The 21091-nt window shown below is 40.2% G+C and overlaps 1 protein-coding gene across 1 annotated transcript in view; it reads left to right on the forward strand.

Moving 5' to 3' along the window:
- ccser1 (coiled-coil serine-rich protein 1) overlaps nt 1-21091 on the forward strand; it is a 403876-nt gene that overhangs the window by 304315 nt on the left and 78470 nt on the right. The window contains exon 6 of the mRNA XM_048611607.1: nt 5846-6059. Within this exon, the coding sequence (XP_048467564.1) occupies nt 5846-6059 (214 nt within the window). The remainder of the gene's footprint in view (nt 1-5845; nt 6060-21091) is intronic.

Below are 21091 nucleotides of genomic sequence, written 5' to 3' on the forward strand. Positions count from 1 at the left end.
GTTATGTCTGACTTGAAGTAATATCAGTTGTGCAAGTACTTTTAGCATCTGTGATCCTTTTGATGGAAAAATACTTGCATGAGCTCAATCTGCAGCCTGTCTAATCAAACAATATAACAGTATGTTTACCTAGATATGACAGTGCTGTATTCTATAAGAAAACATTTGACTGCACGTAGCTCATGTAAGAAGTTCACAAAATTGGCTTTTTATGTACTTGGCGATTAATCTGAAACAGGAGTATGTCAAGAGGAACAGATGGTCAAGAATAATGTTGACAGACTTAGAGTACTGAGACAATTTGAACTCCGTCGTAATGAAGGAAATTTTGTACACGGTGTCCTGGTTCAATTTGGCACAGCATCTAGAGTGTGTGTTATCCTGAATAACCCATTAATTTTCCTAATATCTGCGAGGACTTTGTGTCAGGGTGACTGAATGTGGAGAAAGCTGTCAATATCACAGAACAGTTACTTGATGTGACGTGAGGAGAGAACAGGGATGTCTGATATTTTTAGTTAAACAGGAATAGTTGTCGGTCTTAATGAATGTAATTTTCATGAAATATAAGATGATACATGTATGTAGGTGATGAGTACATTATTTTGTTTATACTCTACATATAGTTTCTCAATCATGGACTATTTCAATGATTGCTTCTGTTCTGATTTTCACCCCGCAAGAATTCTGGAGACTGTATGCCAGCTCCGCTCGTGAGCACAATTCCAGTTTTTTTGTGGACAGCTAGCTTCACCAAGGTGGTGCTACCCTGGGTTTCTGTGAAATACAGTCATCCTTAGTGATGCTGCTTGTGAGCTTCCTTCACCCCCACTCTTAGCTGTTGCGAGCCGTTTAATGGTAGAAAGTAAAACTCTTTTTTGAGCCCCCAAATGTCCCAGATATTTTCCTGACCCCTAAACCCAAACATACCCCCCCCCCCCAACTTTCCCCCACCCCATCCCCATCATCATCCAGACATCGTAATTATTCGAAGTCTGCTACAACACTCATCTTTTTGGGATTATGCCTCATCTATTTTTCCTTAAGTTTCTGATTGACTGGCAACCTTCTGCTCCCATTGCCTCTGACCAACTGACAAAAACTGTTTAACAACCTTTGAAATGTTCTGAATGACCTGTTGAAAAACATTACCAGAAGCCCTGCCCTTGCTCCATGGTGGGATTGAATGTGGTAACCATTGTAAAACCATGTTTCCTGAATGTTACAATTTTCCAGATAACATCCAGTCCTCAATTACAAGCTTAGAAAAATTCACACTGACAAAAGGTTTTCATCACAACGTGAATTGTTAATAATTAACATAAAGGTAAAGTCATCATAGTCCCAGACGGTTGCTCTCTTGTTAGAGGGAGATGGCTGGTGGTGGTTTAACCTGAGGCTCACTGTGCCTCAGGCAAGGGGTGACGGATGAGGTTGAGAAGGTGGGATCTTCATTGTAACCTTAGTTGGTGTGGAAATTGAATCAGTAGTGTTGACATCACATGCATCATGAACCAGTGGTGCAGCAAACTGAGCTAAACAATGTAGAATGATGTGTATAAGAAGCAATGTACCAAGGCTCCTTCAGCAGTTCCTTCTAAATCTGTAACTTCTAGCTTTAGAAAGACAAAAATGGCAGCAGATGGATTGAAAGATCACGACCCACAAATATGCCACCAAGTAAAACCATTCTCACCTGAAACCATATCACTGTTCTTTCTCTAATGCTGGGTCAAAATTGTGAAAGTACCCAACTAACTATGACTAGACCTGAACCTCCTCACCCCGACCCCTGCCGCCCTTCCATGTTCTAGCATATCAAAGAAGTAGCTGACCACCACTTTCTCAGGGGCAGTTAGTGATGGCAATAAATGTTGGCCTCACCAGCAATGCCCACAATCATCTGGATGAACTTAAAAGAAAAAACAGAAGCCAATACTTCAATTTTTCCAATATCTTCCAAATAACACTTTGAGCAGGAGTGGATAAGCATCAAAAAGGAGTGGAAAGCTAATTCTAGATGCATCCAGAACTCCATTGTCAGTATCGCACTAAGAACAGATTTCCATTTCTCAGGTGAAACCTATTCTACCTAAGTAATCTGAAAAGTCCTGTATTATTTCCACTTCAATCTGTGTAAAGTTTCGACAGCTGGACTCTGTAAGCCTAAAACTGTGACTGTTCTTATGCTGTTCTTGTTTCATCATTCACAAAGTTTTCAATCATGTAACAGCATAGCATCAAGCATTCTATAGACAGGAAAGCATAGAAAGAGTTATACTCAATACAGTGTGGAGCTGGAGGAGCACAGCAGCATCAGAGGAGCTAGGCCAACATTTATAGCCCATCATTAATTGCCCCTGAGAAAGTGGTGGTGAGTCACTTCTTTGAAATGCTAAAATATGGAAGGGTGGCGGGTGTTGGGATGAGGAGGTTCAGGTATAGTTACAGTTAGTTGGGTATTTCCAGAATTTTGACCCAGCATTAATGAAAGAACAGTGATACGGTTTCGGGTCAGAATGGTTTTACTTGGTGGTGTATTTGTGGGTTGTGATGTTTCAGGAGTACTGAAGAAGAGTTGACTTGCCTACTCCTCTGATGCTGCCTGACCTGCTATGTTCCTCCAGCTCTATACTGTATTGACTGACTGACTCCAGCATCTGCAGTTCTTGGTATCTCAGAGCGTTATACTAGTATTTTCAATGCTGCTCTGTTAAGCCTATAACTTACTTGTGTTGCAACTTGCATCCAGTCCAATGTTGGCTATTGAATTCTCCAAATTAAATATTTTAAATTTATTGTAGCATTTAGTTTTTGCAGATGTTTTCCAGAGAGGCTTGGTTTTGCACTAAAAAAGCATTCTGCAGATGTAAGCTGTGAGAATATAAGGTTGCTATCATGATTCAGTTTTGGTTTGAGCATTCATTTAACTAAAGTTTTAGCAGAAAATGTTTCTTGTCTCTCTTTTAATATGAGCGCTGTTCACCTTGCTAAATTACAGAGCAACAATAACATTGTAGAAAACGTTTTCAAGTTTTGATTTTTGTCTGAAGAGCATGTTTGAGTTAGGATACAACAGATTAGTATGTACATACTTACCATGTTCACACAAACCTAAGGTTTGCTATTCTGTCTGTTCTGTAGCTTATGTAGTTATTTCATAATGTGATTTGCACTCCAACTCTGCATGTGCGGTGGGACCTGGGCATCCTTGTTCGCAAATCACCGAAAGTAAGCATGCAGGTGCAGCAGGTGGTAAAGAAGGCAAATGGTATGTTGGCCTTCATTGCAAGAGTTTTTGAGTACAGGAGCAGGGATGTGTTGCAGTTATACAGGACCTTGGTGAGGCTGCACCTAGAATATTGTGTACGATTCTGATCTCTTTTTTCCTGAGGAAGGATGCTCTTGCTCTCGAGGGAGTGCAGCGAAGGTTTACCAGGCTGATTCCTGGGATGGCAGGTCTGACGGATGAAGAGAAATTGACAAGGTTGGGATTGTTTTCACTAGAGTCCAGATGAATGAGGGAGGGTCTCAGAGAGACTTTTAAAATTCTAACAGGACTGGACAGGGTAGATGCAGGCAGGATGTTCCCAATGGTGGGTGTGTCCAGAACGCAGGGGTCACAGTCTGAAGATTTGGGGTAGATGATTTAGGATGGAAATGAGGAGACGTTTCTTTACCCAAAGAGTGGTGAGACTGTGGAATTCATTACCACAGGAAGTAGTTGATGCCAAAACATCGAATGTATTCAAGAGGCAGATAGATATAGCACTTGGAGCGAATGGGATCAAAGGTTATGGGCAGAAAGCAGGATTAGGCTATTGATTTGGATGATCAGCCCTGATTGTAAAGAATGACGGAACTGGCTCGCAGGGCCAAATGGCATCCTCCTGCTCCTATGTTAACGCTAGAGGTCATATCACATTTGTTAAATAGCTTGTTAAAATGCTGATCCCAGGCCTCCTGACTCAGAGGTAGGGACACTACCACTGTTCCACAAGAGCCTCCCAGGCCCCCCAGCCGCCTAACCTCACCCAAGTCCCCAAACCACAGTTATGTTACAACTCCATGCACAACAATTACACATTGAGACAGTAGAACTGATGTACAATTTCTGGCAAATCTTGGGTCGAAAATGAGACCGAACAGCATTGCCAGCTGAGCCAAATGGCCTGATATGTGCTGCAAATCCTGTTTGTAATAAAGCAATGGTATAACTAGTGGAAATGAAAGCCTGGAACAAATGAGCATTAATAAAAGAGCAGAATTGGAGAAATTAAAATAACTGAAAGTTGACAAATCCCCAGAACCCAATGATGTACATTCGAAAGTTTTAAAAGATGTAGCTATGGAAATAATAGATGCATTGGTGATCACCTTTTTTAAAAAAAAAAGTACAGATTCTAGAATGTTTCCAGCAGACTATAATGTTGGAAGGAGGGAGAGAAAATGAGAAACTGGAGACCTATTAGCATGATGTTAGTAATACAGAAATGTACTAGACTCTATTATAAAGGATGTAATAACTGGACAACTAGGAAATAAATGATCAATTGGGCAGAGTTAACATGGATTTATGAAAGGTATATCATTTTTATTAAATCTGATAGAGGTTTTGGAGGATATTTCTGGCAGAGTTGGTAAGGAAGAACCAGTGAATGTGGTGTATATCGATTTTCAGAAGCTTTTGTTAAGATCTCACACAAAACAAAATGTAAACAAAATGAAAGCACATAGAATGGGGGCAGGATACAGGCCTGGATTGAGAATTGATTAATGGAAATAGAACTGATTGGAACTATATGGCTCATTCTCGGGTTCGTAGGCTTTAATCAGTCAGGTCCTGCTAGAATGAATTGCCCCAGCTGTTCATTAATATCTCTAATTTTTTAGTTGGCACTAATCTAGATGGGCATTTGTGTTGTGAAGATGCTTCACTAGAAGCTTCAATGGGATTTGGATAGACTTAGTGAGTGGGCAAGAGCTTGGCACATGGAATGTAATGTGTGGATGTGAGGTAACCCGTTTGGTAGCAGAATTGATATAGAAATTATTTCCAGCATGTTGAAATTAGGAAATGTATTGATGTCAAAAGGGATTGGCATATTGTTGTTCATATGTCACTGAGAGCTAACGTGCAAATGCAGCAGTAACCAAGGGGGAAATTTCATGATAGCCTTTACCTCAAGGAATTTGAAGTACAAGAGTAATGATGATTTGCTTCAGAGGTATAGAAGTTGGTGAACCCATACCTGGAATGTTATGTGTAGTTCTGGTCCCATTGCCTAAAGTACGATGCGTTTTCTTTAGAGGGAGTACAATGGAGATTCTTCAGCCATGGTCCTGGGATGGCAAAACTGCCCTATAGGATGAAATTGAGAAGAATGGACCTGTATTCTTTGAACTTTAGAAGAATACAAAGGTAGTCTCATTAAAGTTTACAAAACTCTTGTAGGAATTGACAGGGTAGAGGCAGAAAAGTTGTGCTGTCTGTCTTGGGGGCCTAGAACCAGGGGTCAGAGCCTCAGAATCTCAGAATAGGGGTCAAGCTGTTTGGGAATGAGATGAAGAGTTTCTTTGCCCAGAAAGTACTGAATCTTTGGAATTCTCTATCACGGGTCAGTCATTGAGTATGTTCAAGAGAGATATTGAGAGAGTTCTACTTACTAATGACGTTGATGGTAACATGGGAAAATAGCATCCAGGTAGATGATCAGTCATGAATGGCGGAGCAGTTCTGAGAGGTTGACCAGACACTCAGTCAAAGCATTGCTGCAAATAGTTTTCATAATCGATTATGTATAACTTTTCTGACATACAACATCTACAATTTCTGTTTTCCTAGACTTCCATTTATCCAGCCTTCAAAAGAAGGTGAGTTTTGTGAATCTAGACCTCTTCGGTACAACCATTGGCCGAGTGCTGCATCTTCAGACTGGTCCCTTCTGAGGGAGGATGAGCCTGGTGGTGGTCTGGAAGCCATGTCCTTGAGGTTGATGATGCAGGACTGCACCGCAGTAAAGACAATGCTTCTCAAACTGAAGAGGATTCTCCAGGAGGTACTCACTGAATTCTTTTTTCAAGTTTAATAGGTAGATGTACCAGAGTTATTTCAGAAATAGACAAACAAAATCACTGGGAATGCTGAAACAATGATATGGTCCATATACTAAAATTGTGGGAGAGCAGATTTAACAGTAACTGTATAGAAGGTAAGTATAGAACAGCAAAACAGTTTCATAATCTGTTTTATTTTGACTATTTAGCAAATTTATTTTTGACTTTGAATATATTTCAAATTCAAATCATTTTGTAGATAGAAAACAAATCCTCAACTTGACTCCAGCTCTTGTGCCAATCACCTCAAATCAGTGGCCTCTAGTTATTAACTTTGCAATCACTGGAAACAGTTTCTCTTTGTTTACTTCATCTCAAACCAATCTTAATTTTAAAGGCCTTTATCAAATCTCTTTTTATTCTCAGTACTACAGAGAACAACCCCTGCTTCTTTCAAAATAACTATGGATGCTAGAAAGCAGAAAAAAAACCACAAACTGCTAAAAACTTGGCAGGGCTGGCAATATCCATGGAGGAAAAGCAGAGCCAACGTTTTGGGTCCAGTGACCCTTCTTCAGACCTGCTGAGTTTTTCCAGCAGTCTGTGCTCCAATTTATTTGAAAAGGTGTGGAACCGTTCTTATGCATCTTTTATCTCATGCTGTCCAATGCTAGTATGCCCTTTCTGAGGTGTACTGCCCAGAATTAGGCAGTATATACCAACTTAGGCTGGACTTGTGTTTTAAATCCCTGACTGTTACACTTGATAACTCCATTTATAAAGTGTCAGGTGTCTGCCCATTCCAACAACCTGTGTGTGTCCTGATGAAATCTATTACTGTTGTATACAAGTTTTGTATCAATCACAGATTTTGAACTATGCTCTGTATCTCCAAAACCCAATCATTAACATGTTTTTTTTAAAAAGCAGATAGTGATTCAGGTATTCAATCTTGTTGAATGCCACTGTATAATGTTTTCTGGTCACCAAAAAAATAACAGCAGTTCAGTACAGCTCTTTGTTTTCTATCTCTTGGCTAAATCATACTGTTACTGCTCCTTTTATTCCATGGGCTTCAATATTGCCAACAAATCTGATCGTATTTCACCAAAAACATTTTGAAGGTCCATATAGACATATACTCTAGTATCCTCATCCACCCACTCTGTAATAAACTTAAAAAATCAACTTATTTCAGCACTCCTTTCCCTGAACAGAACCGTGCTGGCATTCCTTCACTAGCCCATGATTGTCCAAGTGGCTGTTAATTTTCTGTCTGATTATCAGTAGTAACATTTTGGTGCTTTGTCTCAGGTTAATATTCTTACCCATCTTTCGAATAAGGATGTAATATTTGCAATCCTTCAGTCCTTTGAAACCACTCCTCTATTAGAGGTGGATTGAAAGATTGTGACTATACTGCAATATACAACTTTACTTTTCCTTGCAACCCAGCAATAGGTGACTTATTAACTTTGAATCTTGCCAGTTTTCCAGTGTCAACTATTTGTCAATTTTATCTCATCCAATATTCAGACAATCTTCTTGTTAACTGCAACTTTGGCAAACCCCTCTTTGATAAACTTTGAAATAAAGTTCTCATTTTGGACTTCAGACAGATCTTGACTTTCTGTTTGAAATTTGTTATTTTATGCTGATCAACCCCATTGCTCCTGTGGTAACCCTTTCACCATTAACATGCCAACACACAAATTTTGGATTTTTTTTTAAGATAGTCAACGTATTCTTGGTCAGCCACTAACATTCGCCCCACACCCCCATCTGTTTCTTTTTCTGCTTGCTTGTACACTTTATGTTCACCCTGATTCTTCCTTGTAACTTGAACTTGACACCATCTTAGAATCTTTTCTGCTTCATCTTATTCCATTCCTTTCTCATCCTGGGGGCTCAGTCTTTAGTTGACTTTTCTTTTCCCCCCAAGAATTTACCTGCTGTGAAATCAAACTGCCTCCTATTTAAAAATCACCCATTGATCCATTATTTTTAATTTCTGAGGTATTATCCCATTGCTGTTTTAAAGTACAGTCAGCATTCATAGTACCTATAATTAATTCTCTATGTCCTAGGGTGTGAAGTAATTGCAAAACATCAGAGGATTATCATTGCACATTTGATTATTCCATTACCAAAAAATTATAGAGTCTCCCGTTCTGGGTGATGGAATTAGCATTCTTGCTAAATTGTAGTAGAATTTCAAGAGAAGTAAAGGTTTTGTTTTTATCCATTGTTGCCACTCATGTATTTCTGCTATCACAATAATAACTACCCATGGACACGTTGAATTGTTTGGAACATTCAGTATTCTTTCTGCTTTCCACCTCTGTTTTATTTCATCAACACAGTAATTTCCCTTAGATGCAAGATCATAGAACCCGCTCTATGGTATCTGTATTTTCCAACATGTGATAGCCTTTGATGGCTGACTCAGTCCCCTGAGAGAGAAAGCTCTATTGTTCAGGAAGGTTGTCCGTCAATCCAGCTGCTGAGGGGAGAAAAAGGAGCTGAAAATCTGAGACATGGAGGAGTATTGAGTTTTGTTTCCAGGCAAGGTTTAGTTTGAATTGGGTTATTTTGCAATGTATTGTTGCTAACTCCGGAAAGAAGGGCAATTTGTTACGACAATAATAACAAAGAAAAGCAAATGTTCAAAATACTCAGTAGGTCAGGCAACTTCTGTAACATTATAGGTCAATGATGTTTCATCAGAATCTGTTCTGTTTTGTCTGAAATTGATCTTTGCACAGTGTTTTCCAATGTATTAACCAGATGTTCAGGGCCCAGATATGATAAATTGCATTTGTGTTTTGTAAATAAACAATAGAGGGGCTCCTGTGGCACAGTGGTAGTATCTCTATCTCTAAGCCAGAAGTACTGGGGGACGTGATGGCATAGTGGTATTATTGCTGAACCATTAATCCAGAAACCAGATAATGTTCTGGGGACCCAGGTTCAAATCCCGCCATGGCAGATGGTGAAATTTGAATTCAATAAATATCTGGAATTAAGAATCTAATAAGGACCGTGAAATCTGTTGCCAGTTTTCAGAAAAACCCATCTGTTTCACTAATGCCCTTTAGGGAAGGAAACTACCATCCTTAACTGATCTGGCCTACATGTGACTCCAGACCCACAGCAATGTGGTTGACTCTTAACTGCTGTCTGGGCAATTAGGCAAAAAATGCTGCCTAGCCAGTGATACCCTCATTCCATGAGCGAATAAAGAAAAAAAAAGTACTACCTGCTCCAGAAGTGTGTAATAATATCTCAGAATTGGTTGAGTCAAGATGTCTGTGAATAAACAATGGGTAACACACATCGTTGGGCATGTAATCTCAATATTCACCCGAGTATGTTTGTAAACTTTAAAAATTATATTTGTGTTTGTTGATAAAATGATAAGATGGAAGGCAGAATATGTGTATATTTTATAATCATTGAGAGTGTTTTACTTCCTCGCTTAGGGATGATATTTATGATTTACATATACAAATGGAATGCACATTTACCTGTAATATGCAAGTGAGGTCTTTTCTACTTAAATCAATTCATGTGATAAAAATAGTGCAATCACGGCCACACCTATAGTTAGTCAACAATTTCTGCTGGGCTGCATTCTCTAAAGTTGGACAACTACATTCTGTCTTTATCTAATTTATAAGATATTTTTCTCTAGATAACCAATTTGTGTGCTTTGAGGAGTGGTCCCTGATGCAGTTTAGAAAGCAATGAGGGGATTTAGTACTTAAACTCTGCTCTTGTATGGCTGGACTCAGCCTGACGCTGGGAAAGACATACTCAGTCGTGGTATAGTATTCTTTCCATTTGTTTTTGGGAATGTTGTTAACACTGATTAAGGCTGCACTGTTGTACATCCTTAGTTGCCCAGAGAAGCTTGTGGTGTGTCTACTTAAACCACTGCAGTTCTTGTTTTGCCAGTGGTCCGATAACAGTGTTGGTTACAAAATGCTAGGGTGTCAACTCTGTCAATGTCAGGAGAAAATGTGATTGGGAATTGATGTTTCAAGAGTGTTGCCATTTCAACAAAGCTGCAGGATACTCTGTAACTTATTCTGTGGGGGCAGCATGGTGGCTCAGTGGTTAGCACTGCAGCCTCACAGCACCAGGGACCCAGGTTCAATTCCAGCCTCGGGCAACTGTCTGTGTGGAGTTTGCACATTCTCTCTGTGGGTTTCCTCCAGGTACTTCAGTTTTGTCCCACAGTCCGTGCAGGTTAGGTGGATTGGCCATGCTAAATCTCCACAGTGTCCAGGGATGAGTAGTTTAGGTGGATTAGCCATTACATTAGGGTTACAGGGATAGGGTAGAGGTTGAGTCTGCATGGGATGCTCTTTGGAGAACTGGTGAGGACTTGTTGGGCCACACTGTAGGGATTCTATAATTCTATAAAACTTCTTCCATTACCACAGCCATGACCTGTGCCCCCGTTCCGTATGGTCCACGCAGTTCACCAATTCTGCCCTCCAGTGCATGAATGCTTTTTGTTCTCTGATCCCTGGTGGCCTTGCTTCAACAACATAGGCATCAAGGTCAAAAATTCCTGTGCTAACCATCTGTATCTCACCAATCTCTCATCTCCATTATGATATTCCTTAAGGGCCTACTTAGTTGCTAAAACACTGTCCCTATTATCTTTTCATGGAACTTGGCATCAAAGATTTTTCTGACTTCAGTCCCATGAAGCACCACAGGTTGTTTTCAACTGCATTAAAGATGCAACATAGTTTGTTTTGTTGGATGCTCAATAGACCAACATAATTAATGGCCAATTATATTTTCTTCAAGACACTGTTGTATTTTCAAAGAAAATGGCCCCAATAAAATAGTGTAAGGAAAACTTGTTGATGAATGTTATCAGTTGTTGCCACAGATGTCCTTTCACAAAATTTACAAGGTGTTTATTAGATGACTGAAGCTTTTGATTTAACTTAGTTCAGTCATCCAGACAACCTCATTCCTCCTTTGAATTCTCTTAAAAATATTCCAGTATTTTCACCTCCATGACTCTTGTCTCTCATATTTTCTTTCGCCCACTGTCTCTGGGAAGCCATTCTTGTTATAAGTTTCTAGCAGGGCTATCAATCCTCGGATGCATTCCCTAAAATCCATTCTGAGCCCCTTTCTCTTTCATAGGTTTCTTAACAACCACAGAAAATACATTGAGAAACAGAAGCCGCACAGCAATTATGTTTGACACCTGGTTTCACAATTTTCCTGTTTGTCAATATGGCAGATTCCAGATGGAGCTTGCTGAGCTGACTCAGTCTGCCTAAAGTCTTCCTGAAAGGGAATAACACTCCTTTGCATTCTCTGGTGTGTGTTATTATCTGTTGTTCCCTCTATAATTACAGTGTGGTAAAAATTAGTCACATAAGTGCTTGTTTGTTGTTTAAAGGTGATAAAAAGATCTGTTTTTGGTGTTTTTCCCCTCCCCCTTGTGTTTATACTACAAGCATCCTCCGATCTGTTTAAATGGTGTTTTAGTAACTTTATCCTGTGGGAGATGTTTTATTGGAGATTACAAGCATTTTTTTTCATCGAAGCTCCCTGCTTTGACACTATTCAAATTTGGATATGTTTGTCAGGCTCCAAATCTGAAAACCTGTGGGGACAGGGTTTGGAAAATTTGCTTGTTAGGCTTCTAGGGGGTCGGGTTTCAGCCATGCCATGTCAAGTAAGTGTGTCGGTATGAGATCCCAGGCTAAATTTCAATTGCATCTAATTCAGCTCTTGTAAGGTTGAAAACTGGCAAGCATTCCATTGAGGACTTTGGGAAAGCCTGAGATATTTGGCAGAGAAGGGTAGTCATTCATGGAGAGTATCAGTTACCTGTTATCTGTACGCTCAAATGTTTGGAGGAGACATGGCAAATATGGTGGGAGCATGCTTTCAAATCTCACCATGGCAAGTGGTGGAACATAAGATCAATTAATAAAAATCTGGAATTGAAAGCTAGTCATAGGATTTCACAGTGCAGTAGGAGGCCTCTTGTGTCTGTACTGCCTCCTGAAAGAACTACTCAGCCACTCCCATTCTCCAGCCACATCTCCGTAGCCAAGACTCCAAATGTGGTCTGGCCAATGATTTGACGAGCTGTAGCTTCGTTTATTTGCTTTTATCCTTTTTGTCTCAGTTTATAAACCTATAAGCCTTTTTGGCCAGCCAACTTGACTAGCCATCTTCAGAGATTTAGACACTTGTACCATGAGATCTCTCTGCTTCTGTACTCCTCTCAAAGTTTTACTGTTGAGCCTGTATTGTCTTTCCATGTTTCTTCTACCAAAATGCATTACCTTGCATTTCTCTGTATTGAAATTCATCTCTAGATGTTTGCCCATTTAGCCAACTTGTCAATGTCTCTCTGAAGTCACTCAAGGTCATGCTGACAGTTCACTATTCTCTCTATTCCTGGTAATGATGACCGTGAAGCTATTGTCTTAAAAAACCCATTTAGTTTAATCATGCCCTTGAGTGAATAAAGTCTGAATGGCTCGCTCAGCCGTGTCAGTGGATAGTTAAGATTTAGCCATGTTACTGTGGGTCTGGAATGGCAAGTAAGTCAGACTTAGTTGGTCAGGATGGCAGATTTTCCTTTGTCTAAAGGGCATTAGTGTATCAGATGGGCTTTTATGACAATCAGTAGCAGCGAGATGTTCACCAGTACCTTAAGTTTTAATTCCAGATTTTATTGAATTCAAATTCCACCAGCTGCCATTTGAACCCCTGTCTCTGGATTACAAGTCTGGCGACATTATCACTACACCACTAGCTCCCCAGTGTTGACTGCTATCTCTCAAATTATTTTCCTTTTCTCACTGAGGTAATACTTTAATTTGAACATGCGATGTAGGTATTGCTTGCAAGGCTAGTGTTTGTTGTCCACCCCCCTAATGGAGTTGGATGTAATTGTGTTTACCCATTTTGGTTCCATCTCGATGTGGGTGGAGAACTGATTTAGCAGGTCTCCTGTGCATCTCACTTTGGGTGCTATAGTACCTCTGTTTGTTGATGGTGAAAGTAGATCAGCCATGACATTGAATGACAGACCAGCCTTGAGAAGCTACTCATCCTATTTTTATTTACTTACGTTCTTCTTGAAGAAGTGTATGGCCCTGACAATATTTGGAGATTTTGTGACATTGAATAATGTTTGTGGCATTACAGAAAGTAATTGGAACAGAAAGAATCTAATCTTTCCATTGATTCATATATTAAAATAAATAAGTATTATAAAGATTGGTAGAAAAGCATGAATGTAGACTGAAATATGGTTCTGTAAATACTAAGGTAGAGGTTTGAATTACAGTTCCACAGACAGCAATGCACATTGAGTTTAGAGTTTCACGGGTGCAAATGCAGGTTGTGTTTGGGTTTCACAGACACTACTGCATGTTGAGCTATATGTTCATGGACTTTAGCTCATGTTGTGATTTGAGTCTTCATGGATTTCCTGCCTTCCCCAAACCTACATTCTTCATCTATAATTTTGAATGTACTGGTAAGATAAGCATTCTAAAACAGATACTCCTCTCAGCAGATAGTATACCTCCATGTGTGACTGTCATAGGAATCAGTGATGGGATTCAAAGTTGATCTTACCCCACCTTTTCCCTAATTTGCGAGGTGGAGACCAATTGCTGTCCAGCTGTGATCAGCTTTACAGCGTAAACCAAAATTGAAGATTTACTGGTCAAAGGCTAGCATTTCTCAGGAAGGAGAACAACAACTAAATTTAACAATGAGAGCAATTAGCAACAAGATTTCTCCGTGCTACATAGATTTATAATGACAAGGTAACCGCAGGAAACAACATGAATGTACACTCAGTGATTGACCTGAATTTTTATTAATTAAACAATAGAGAGAGTGCACAACAGCTGCCTTAGGCCACAGGGTTAACAGCATCATTTGGTTATTAGTCAAGGATAGGACCTGAACAAACCATCCTAGACTGTGTAATGTTGGTGATTATGCATTTCCCAATGTCACTAATATGTTAATCAAAAAAGACTACTTAGGGATAATTCTTCCATAAACTTTCATCCAATGCATTTGAAGAAGGAAAAGGCTATTTCTGCTGTCTATCACCGAAATCAAACATGGATAGGCAAGTTATACCTCATAAAATGCAGGCCAATCAAGAATTTCTAGAGATAGCGATCATAACTGCAGATGACTTCGAAGGACAGATAGCATTTGCATCGTTAATGATAACGTTTATTGATTTTAACCTTTGCTGTCTTGCTGGCAACTGGATTCGAGCGGTAAATTACAAATTGTTAGGAAAAGGCCTTTTCTAAAGGTGGACAGGACAGGAGCATTTGAGGAATTGGACTGGATAAAACCTTCACAACCTATAATAGCATCACTGAGGATAACAAATTTGATAAGTAGTGTAGTTGAACAATACTGACGGCTTTGTTATCAACACTTGAGAGTTGAATGGAAACATGCCATATTCAACCTTCAGTGCAACAATAAATTTTGTGGTCTTGTGTATGAGCATATATGATTCTTCTGATTTTCTAATCATGCAGTGGCAACATTTAATAATCTTAATTCAACCACCAAGTTTAAAAAAAAGGTGCAATAACTTTGGAATCTCAGTGGAAGTCAGCAAAAAGGAAACATGTTTCGATGACATACCTAAAATCAGATATGGGAAACTCATCAACATGACACGAGACATTCAACATCAAAGTAGTCTGCTTCAGGATTTGCTAATGTCTGAACAAAGACCTGTTTATAAAGAAGTCATTGGTCAAATATTCTGAGAGGTTGTACGCTTTGACCCGTCAATCAGTCGATCATTCCTGCATGCAAATGGAGAATGTAAATTCTTACAATTACTTTTGAGGTGAATGTTGTTAATAATGGATATTGGTACATTTACAAGCCTAAGTGACTTCTACATTAAATATCCCCATTCTTATTACAGTATACGTAAATCTTAGCTCTTAGCCAATGTTTTGCAGTATCTCTTCAGTACAGCCAGAGTTGGTCTATTTTCCTGATGCATTCAGTGGGACATTTTGGGCCTTTCTCGATGCCCTTTTCCTTTCCAGGTGTTTACTTCAAACTTCTCTTGATGCTGGTCAATTGCCAGCTCAGAGCAATGCTCTCAACCTAAATTTTGGCTGTTTCCACTGTTAATTCACACTGAGAGGTTTCTGATGCTTCCCCTGCACTTGCTCTTCTCCCCAGTTTTTACTCCTTCCTCTTCCAGCTTCCACTGTCAAACTCCAGGCCTCAGCACAGCACTCTCTCTCTCTTCCCCCAACTTCCCCATCATACACTTCCATGTTCCCACTGTCACTCTGACTGACAGACACAGTTAAAGGATTAATTAAAAGAAAATAAAAGAATCCTGATTTTCTAATTCATAATCAACCATGAAGACCACATCTTCATGAAATCCTTGGATGATGACTGGATAGTTTGCTTGGGTTTAGAAGTCACCAGTCAATGCATACATCTTCTGCAGATTGCTGAAGTCTTTTGCTTATTTCTTAGAACTGGGAATTTTTTTTCCAAGAACTTCCATTAGGTTGGTAACTGAGAAAGCAAATTTAAAAGAAAGGAGCTTCTCAGTCCATCAGCTTCAAAAGCAAAACTGTCTCCGGCCCAAAACCCCAGTCAGCACTGGTTCACTCTTTGTTTTCTCTTTCTTTTTCAACATTTTGTATGGTTGCCAACCAGCACCAGTCTTGCCTTGATTGACCACTTCAGCACCCAACCAACTGCCACTGTGACCATAACAATATATTGGTGCCGAATCATATATAGTGTTCTTAGAGCTGTAATTAACCTGCATTATCTTTCCAGGTCAGTTCTCACCAATAAACTTCAATCTTTTGTTCCCTCTCCTTTTGTTTTTATTAAAACATGAGGCTGCTCAAAGTTCAATTCTCAATTGCAACTCTCAGTTCCAAACCAAGAGAAAAATAAAAGAAAAATAATGATGGTCTCAACAGTATTTAAATGAGGGTTGCAATATGTAGTGGCGCAGTGGATAACACTGCTGCCTCATGGCACCAGGGGCCTGGGTTCAGTTCCAATCTTGGTGACTATCTATTTAGATTTTGTATGTTCTCTCCGTGTCTGCATGGGTTTCTGCCAGGTGCTCTGGTTTTCTCCCACAGTCCAAGATGTGCAGGATATGTGGATTGGCCACACTAAATTGTCCTGTAGTGTCCAGGATGTACAGGGTAGGTGGATTAGCCATGAGAAATGCAGGGTTATGGTGATAGGATGGGGGTGATGGAGTGTTCTTTGGAAGTTTGGTGTGAACTTGAATGAATGGCCTCTTTCTGCACCGAGGGGATTCTATGAATACACTCCTCCCTGTCTCAAACCACAACACCAACTCAAATGTGTACCTTTCACAAGCCTGGATTCTCAGGTCAGGGAGAGGCTCTGGTTGAGTTGAGCATCTGCCTTTGTGTCCGTGCCCCCACTCTCCTCTGCTCTCTGTAACTCCCGTCCACACCTTTCCACCCTGCCTGACTCCTCTTGACCTTCCTCCAATCCCCTCCAACCTCCCACCCTCTACCCTGGCCATAATACAGATTCTAGGGGCATCTACACACAGGAGCAGTCTCCAAACAGAAAACCTTGGAAGAAGAATTCCCTCACCTGCCAAATTGTTTTAAATTCTGCTGTTCAGTCCTAAAATAGTATCCAACCTTATCTACATTGGGCCTTGACAATGCTTTCTTTGAGGGCCCAGCTTTTGGTCTTTGATCAGTATAAGGACTTATGAACCAAGTTTCTACGAACAAAAACAAGCTTGCTGGAAAAGCTCAGCAGGTCTGGGTCTGGCAGCATCTGTGAAGGAAAAAACAGAGTTAACGTTTCGTGTCCGGTCTTCTGAGGAAGTGTCACCGGACCTGAAACGTTAACTCTGAATTTTCCTTCACAGATGCTGCCAGACCTGCTGAGCTTTTCCAGCAACCTTGTTTTTGTTCCTGATTCACAGCATCTGCAGTTCTTTTGGTTTTTAACCAAGTTTCTATAATTCCTCTCTGATGACTGCTAATTATGAACTAATAGCTCATAGAGGAAAGGCTGATTTTAATAACATAAGATACGATTCGCTAGACTGGACTGCAGGTAAATCTGCCTCAGAAGTGTGGAATACATTCAAGAAGGAAATTTCGAGAATAAAAGGTGAACATGTTCCAATTTTTTAAAAAAAGGCTCGGGCCTGAATCCTGGATATTGAGAGATATTCAGCATTGGATTAAGAGAAAAAGGGAAGTTTAGAGTTTATACCAAGCTCTGAAAATAACAGAAGCCCTAGTGGAGTTTTGAATATGCAAGAGGGAACTGAAAAAGGAGATTGGGAGAGCTAAAAGGGGACATGAAAGGATACTGGCAGGTAAAGTAAAGGAAAATCCTAAATTGTTATACAGATATATTAAGGGTAAAAGGATAACGAGGGAAAGAAGAGGGCACTTTAAGCACCATAGTGGCAACTTGTGTGTGGTGTCAGATGATGTAGGTAAGATTCTGAATGCATACTTTGTGTCGGTGCTCACCAGTGAGAGGAACAATACGGATATTGAAATCAGGGAGAAGGTCTGTGATACAATTAAAGAAACTAACAGAGACAGAGATGAGGTTCTGAGTGGTCTGGCAGACTTAAATGTAGATAAATATCCAGGGCCGGATGAAAAATATTTGAGGTTTTGTGTAAGCATGGGAGGAAATACCAGAGGCCCTTGGAAAAATTTTAAGTTCCTCTCTGGCCATAGGAATGGTGACAGAGGACTTGAGAACAGTCAGTGTGGTACCATTATTCAAGAAGGGAGTGAGGAATAAGCCAGGAAACCACAGGCTAGTCAGTCTAACCTCACTGGTGGGGGAATTACTGGAAGCAGTTCTGAGGGACAGAATTAATCTGCATTTGGGAGGGGCAGAGATTAATCAAGAACAGTCAGCATGGTTTTGTTAGGGTGTTGTTGTCTGACCGACTTGATTGAATTTTTCAAAGAGGTGACCAGTTGTGTAGTTGAGAGCAATGCCAATGATGTAGTTTACTTGAACTGCAGGAAGTCTTTTGATAAGGACTGGCATTGGAGTCTGATAGCAAAGATAAGAACCCATGGTATCCAAGGAAATTTGGCAAATTGGATCCACAATTGGCTGAGTGGCGGAAGCAGAGCGTAATGGTTAAGGGGTGTTTTTCGGACTGGGAGTCTACGTCAAGTGGGGTACCATGGGGTTTTATTGTTGGGGCTATTGCTGTTTGTGGTTTGTACAAATGATTTAGCATTAAACACAGAAGGGTTTAACGGTCAGTTTGCAGATGATACAAAGATGGTGGGATGGTACGTAGTGAGGATGTTAGCCTTGGATTACTGAAGCATATAGATGGGCTGATAAGTGGTGATTGAAATAACTCCCCAGAAGCCAGTATTCCATTTCCAAGTCACCCTTTATTTACATATTCATAATATTTGACCCTGGTCCGGCTTTCTCAGAGCCAGCTCTGAGTGAACAGAAACTCTGACATTCCTGTTTCTATCTGTCAGCCAGGACTCCCTGATTGGACCATGTTAACAGTCCCATTCAGGGAACTCATATTATGTGAGGTCCATCTGGGTGACCTTGCTATGATCACTACAGCAGTGATACATTTACTCTCCACAGATGCTGCCAGACCTGTCGAGTTTCTCCAGCATTCTGTGTTGATTTTGCTCTTGTGATTGTGATTCATTTCAAGTTTCCACTTAAAAATATGCATAACTGCAAATCGTTCATGAAGTGGTACAGTGAGACAACGTAATAAAATATGTTGAATTCTTTCCCTTTATATGTATTCCTTGATTTGTTTAAGTGCTAACTTGATGCAGTTTTACTGATAAAGAAAATTGGATACAGACCAAAAATAAACAGCATATGAGTTTCCAATCCTTATCTTGAGTAACCTGATTTATTGTCAATGAAAATGACTTAAAAACAAGACCGAACTATTTTGTTGATGTACCATAGTCAGTTGCTTTACACATTAAATAAAACTGGATATAAAATATACTTTAAAGTTGTACTTACCAAAGCCTATGCACTCAAGAAGGTGAATACAGTTTGGAGAACTTTGTCAGCCGGCTCAGATAATCGACTTGTGATGTTGACATGGGGAGCTTGGGCTGTTTCATGGTCTGAATTGGATGGATTGAGAATTATGCCAATATGAAAGATAGCAGAAAACACCAACTTATAAGTGCTTTTGGCTGTAACCCACTCACGTTTAAAGTTCATTTTTTGCATTGGATCAACCATTTTATGCTCAAATCATGGAACAAGTCTAATGAAAATTGCCCCCTCCCCACCCACACTCCCATCCCAGTGACCAGTATCTCAAGGGCAGGGCTCTGTTGTCAAACATCCTCGCTCATTTTGATAAACTAAGATAGTGAGCAGAAATACCCTGGAATATAACCAGGATGCTTTGGTTTAAGACAGGTTCAGGATACAGCTGTATGAAAGCCGTGTGCAAGTGTCCTCAAAGCTCAAAATGACACAGTTCCAACAGTAAACATAATATTCAAGAGTATCACCTGGCTCAGCAAATACATTTTGAAGTTTTGTTTCATATTATGAATTGTGCCTTTTATAGTTCGAGACACAGGAAAATGGCCCCTGTTGAGTTCCAGCCCCGTTTTACCCTGAGCAACACAAGTTTCCATTCAGCATGCCGGATCATTTTTCATAGTATTTCATTGACTACTATTGTTTATGGCATCTATTCATATTTTGAATATTGATGCTTTGAATGCTAATAAATAGCAAGTGGTGTGTCATATTTCACAACCACATTTCTCTCGTTGGTGCCGAAATTTTTAAATCATGGGATCACACTGTACAGAAAGAGGCCATTCAGTCTATTGTGCTTGTAATAGTTATTTGCAAGATTCAATTTTATACTGCTACACTTTTGCTCTTTCTCCACATCCTGCAAATATTTTCTTTTAAAACATTTATTTTGTTGCCCTTTCAACAGTACTATTAAATTGTTGCTCCCTCTGTTTTTAGGCAGTGCTTTCTAGATCATAACCCTTCACTGCATTTGTACTGCTCTTTATCTCTGGAGTATAAAGCAGTATTGTACCATCCTTTGTCTGGAGGGATGACAACCACAGATAGTAGATGGTTACTAGCTGTGCCTTCTTGTTATGCTGTGGAAAGTGAACCATCCCTTGGGCTCAAAAAAAATGGATAAGTTTGATTGACTTGCATGTATTGCTGTCACAGTCTTAGATTTAACAGTCTGACCTTTGAAAGGAGAGATGAAGATTTAGATTGTTGAGCAGCCATGAATTTTACAGCGAAGGTAACCAATGCAATTCTATTTGGTTATGTTACCCTTTCAAGTTTAGCAAGAGAATTCATGGATCAGTCAATCAGTACCACATGAAGTGACCTCTAAAGTGACCGGCTGCTGCATGGAGCACGTTATTTACCCTAACGGGTCATCTCAGAAACAGGTGTGGACTAAACAACAATTCCTTGCCTGCAACATCTTAGTAGTGACGATACCTATGTCCTTAATTGAAATGACAAATCTATTGCAAACTGCATTAGCTTTCATTCTGAGATAGTAGGAACTGCAGATGCTGGAGAATCTGAGACAACAAGGTGCAGGGCTGGACGAACAGAGCAGGCCAAGCAGCATCACAGGAGCAGAGAGGCTGACGTTTCGGGCCTGGACCCTTCATCAGAAAAGGGGGAGGGGAAGGGGGTTCCGAAATAAATAGGGAGAGAGTGGGAGGCGGATAGAAGAGGGATAGAGGAGAGGATAGGTGGAGAGGAAACAAACAGGTCGAAGAGGCGGGGATGGAGCCAGTAAAGGTGAGTGTAGGTAGGGAGTTAGGAAGGGGATAGGTCAGTCCAGGGAGGACGGACAGGTCAAGGGGGCGGGATGAGGTTGGTCGGTAGGAGATGGAGGTGTGGCTTGAGGTGGGAGGAGGGGATCGGTGGGAGGAAGAACAGG

This window comes from Rhincodon typus, chromosome 1 (assembly GCF_021869965.1).
Source record: "Rhincodon typus isolate 14 chromosome 1, sRhiTyp1.1, whole genome shotgun sequence".
Classification (NCBI taxonomy): Eukaryota; Metazoa; Chordata; class Chondrichthyes; order Orectolobiformes; family Rhincodontidae; genus Rhincodon; species Rhincodon typus.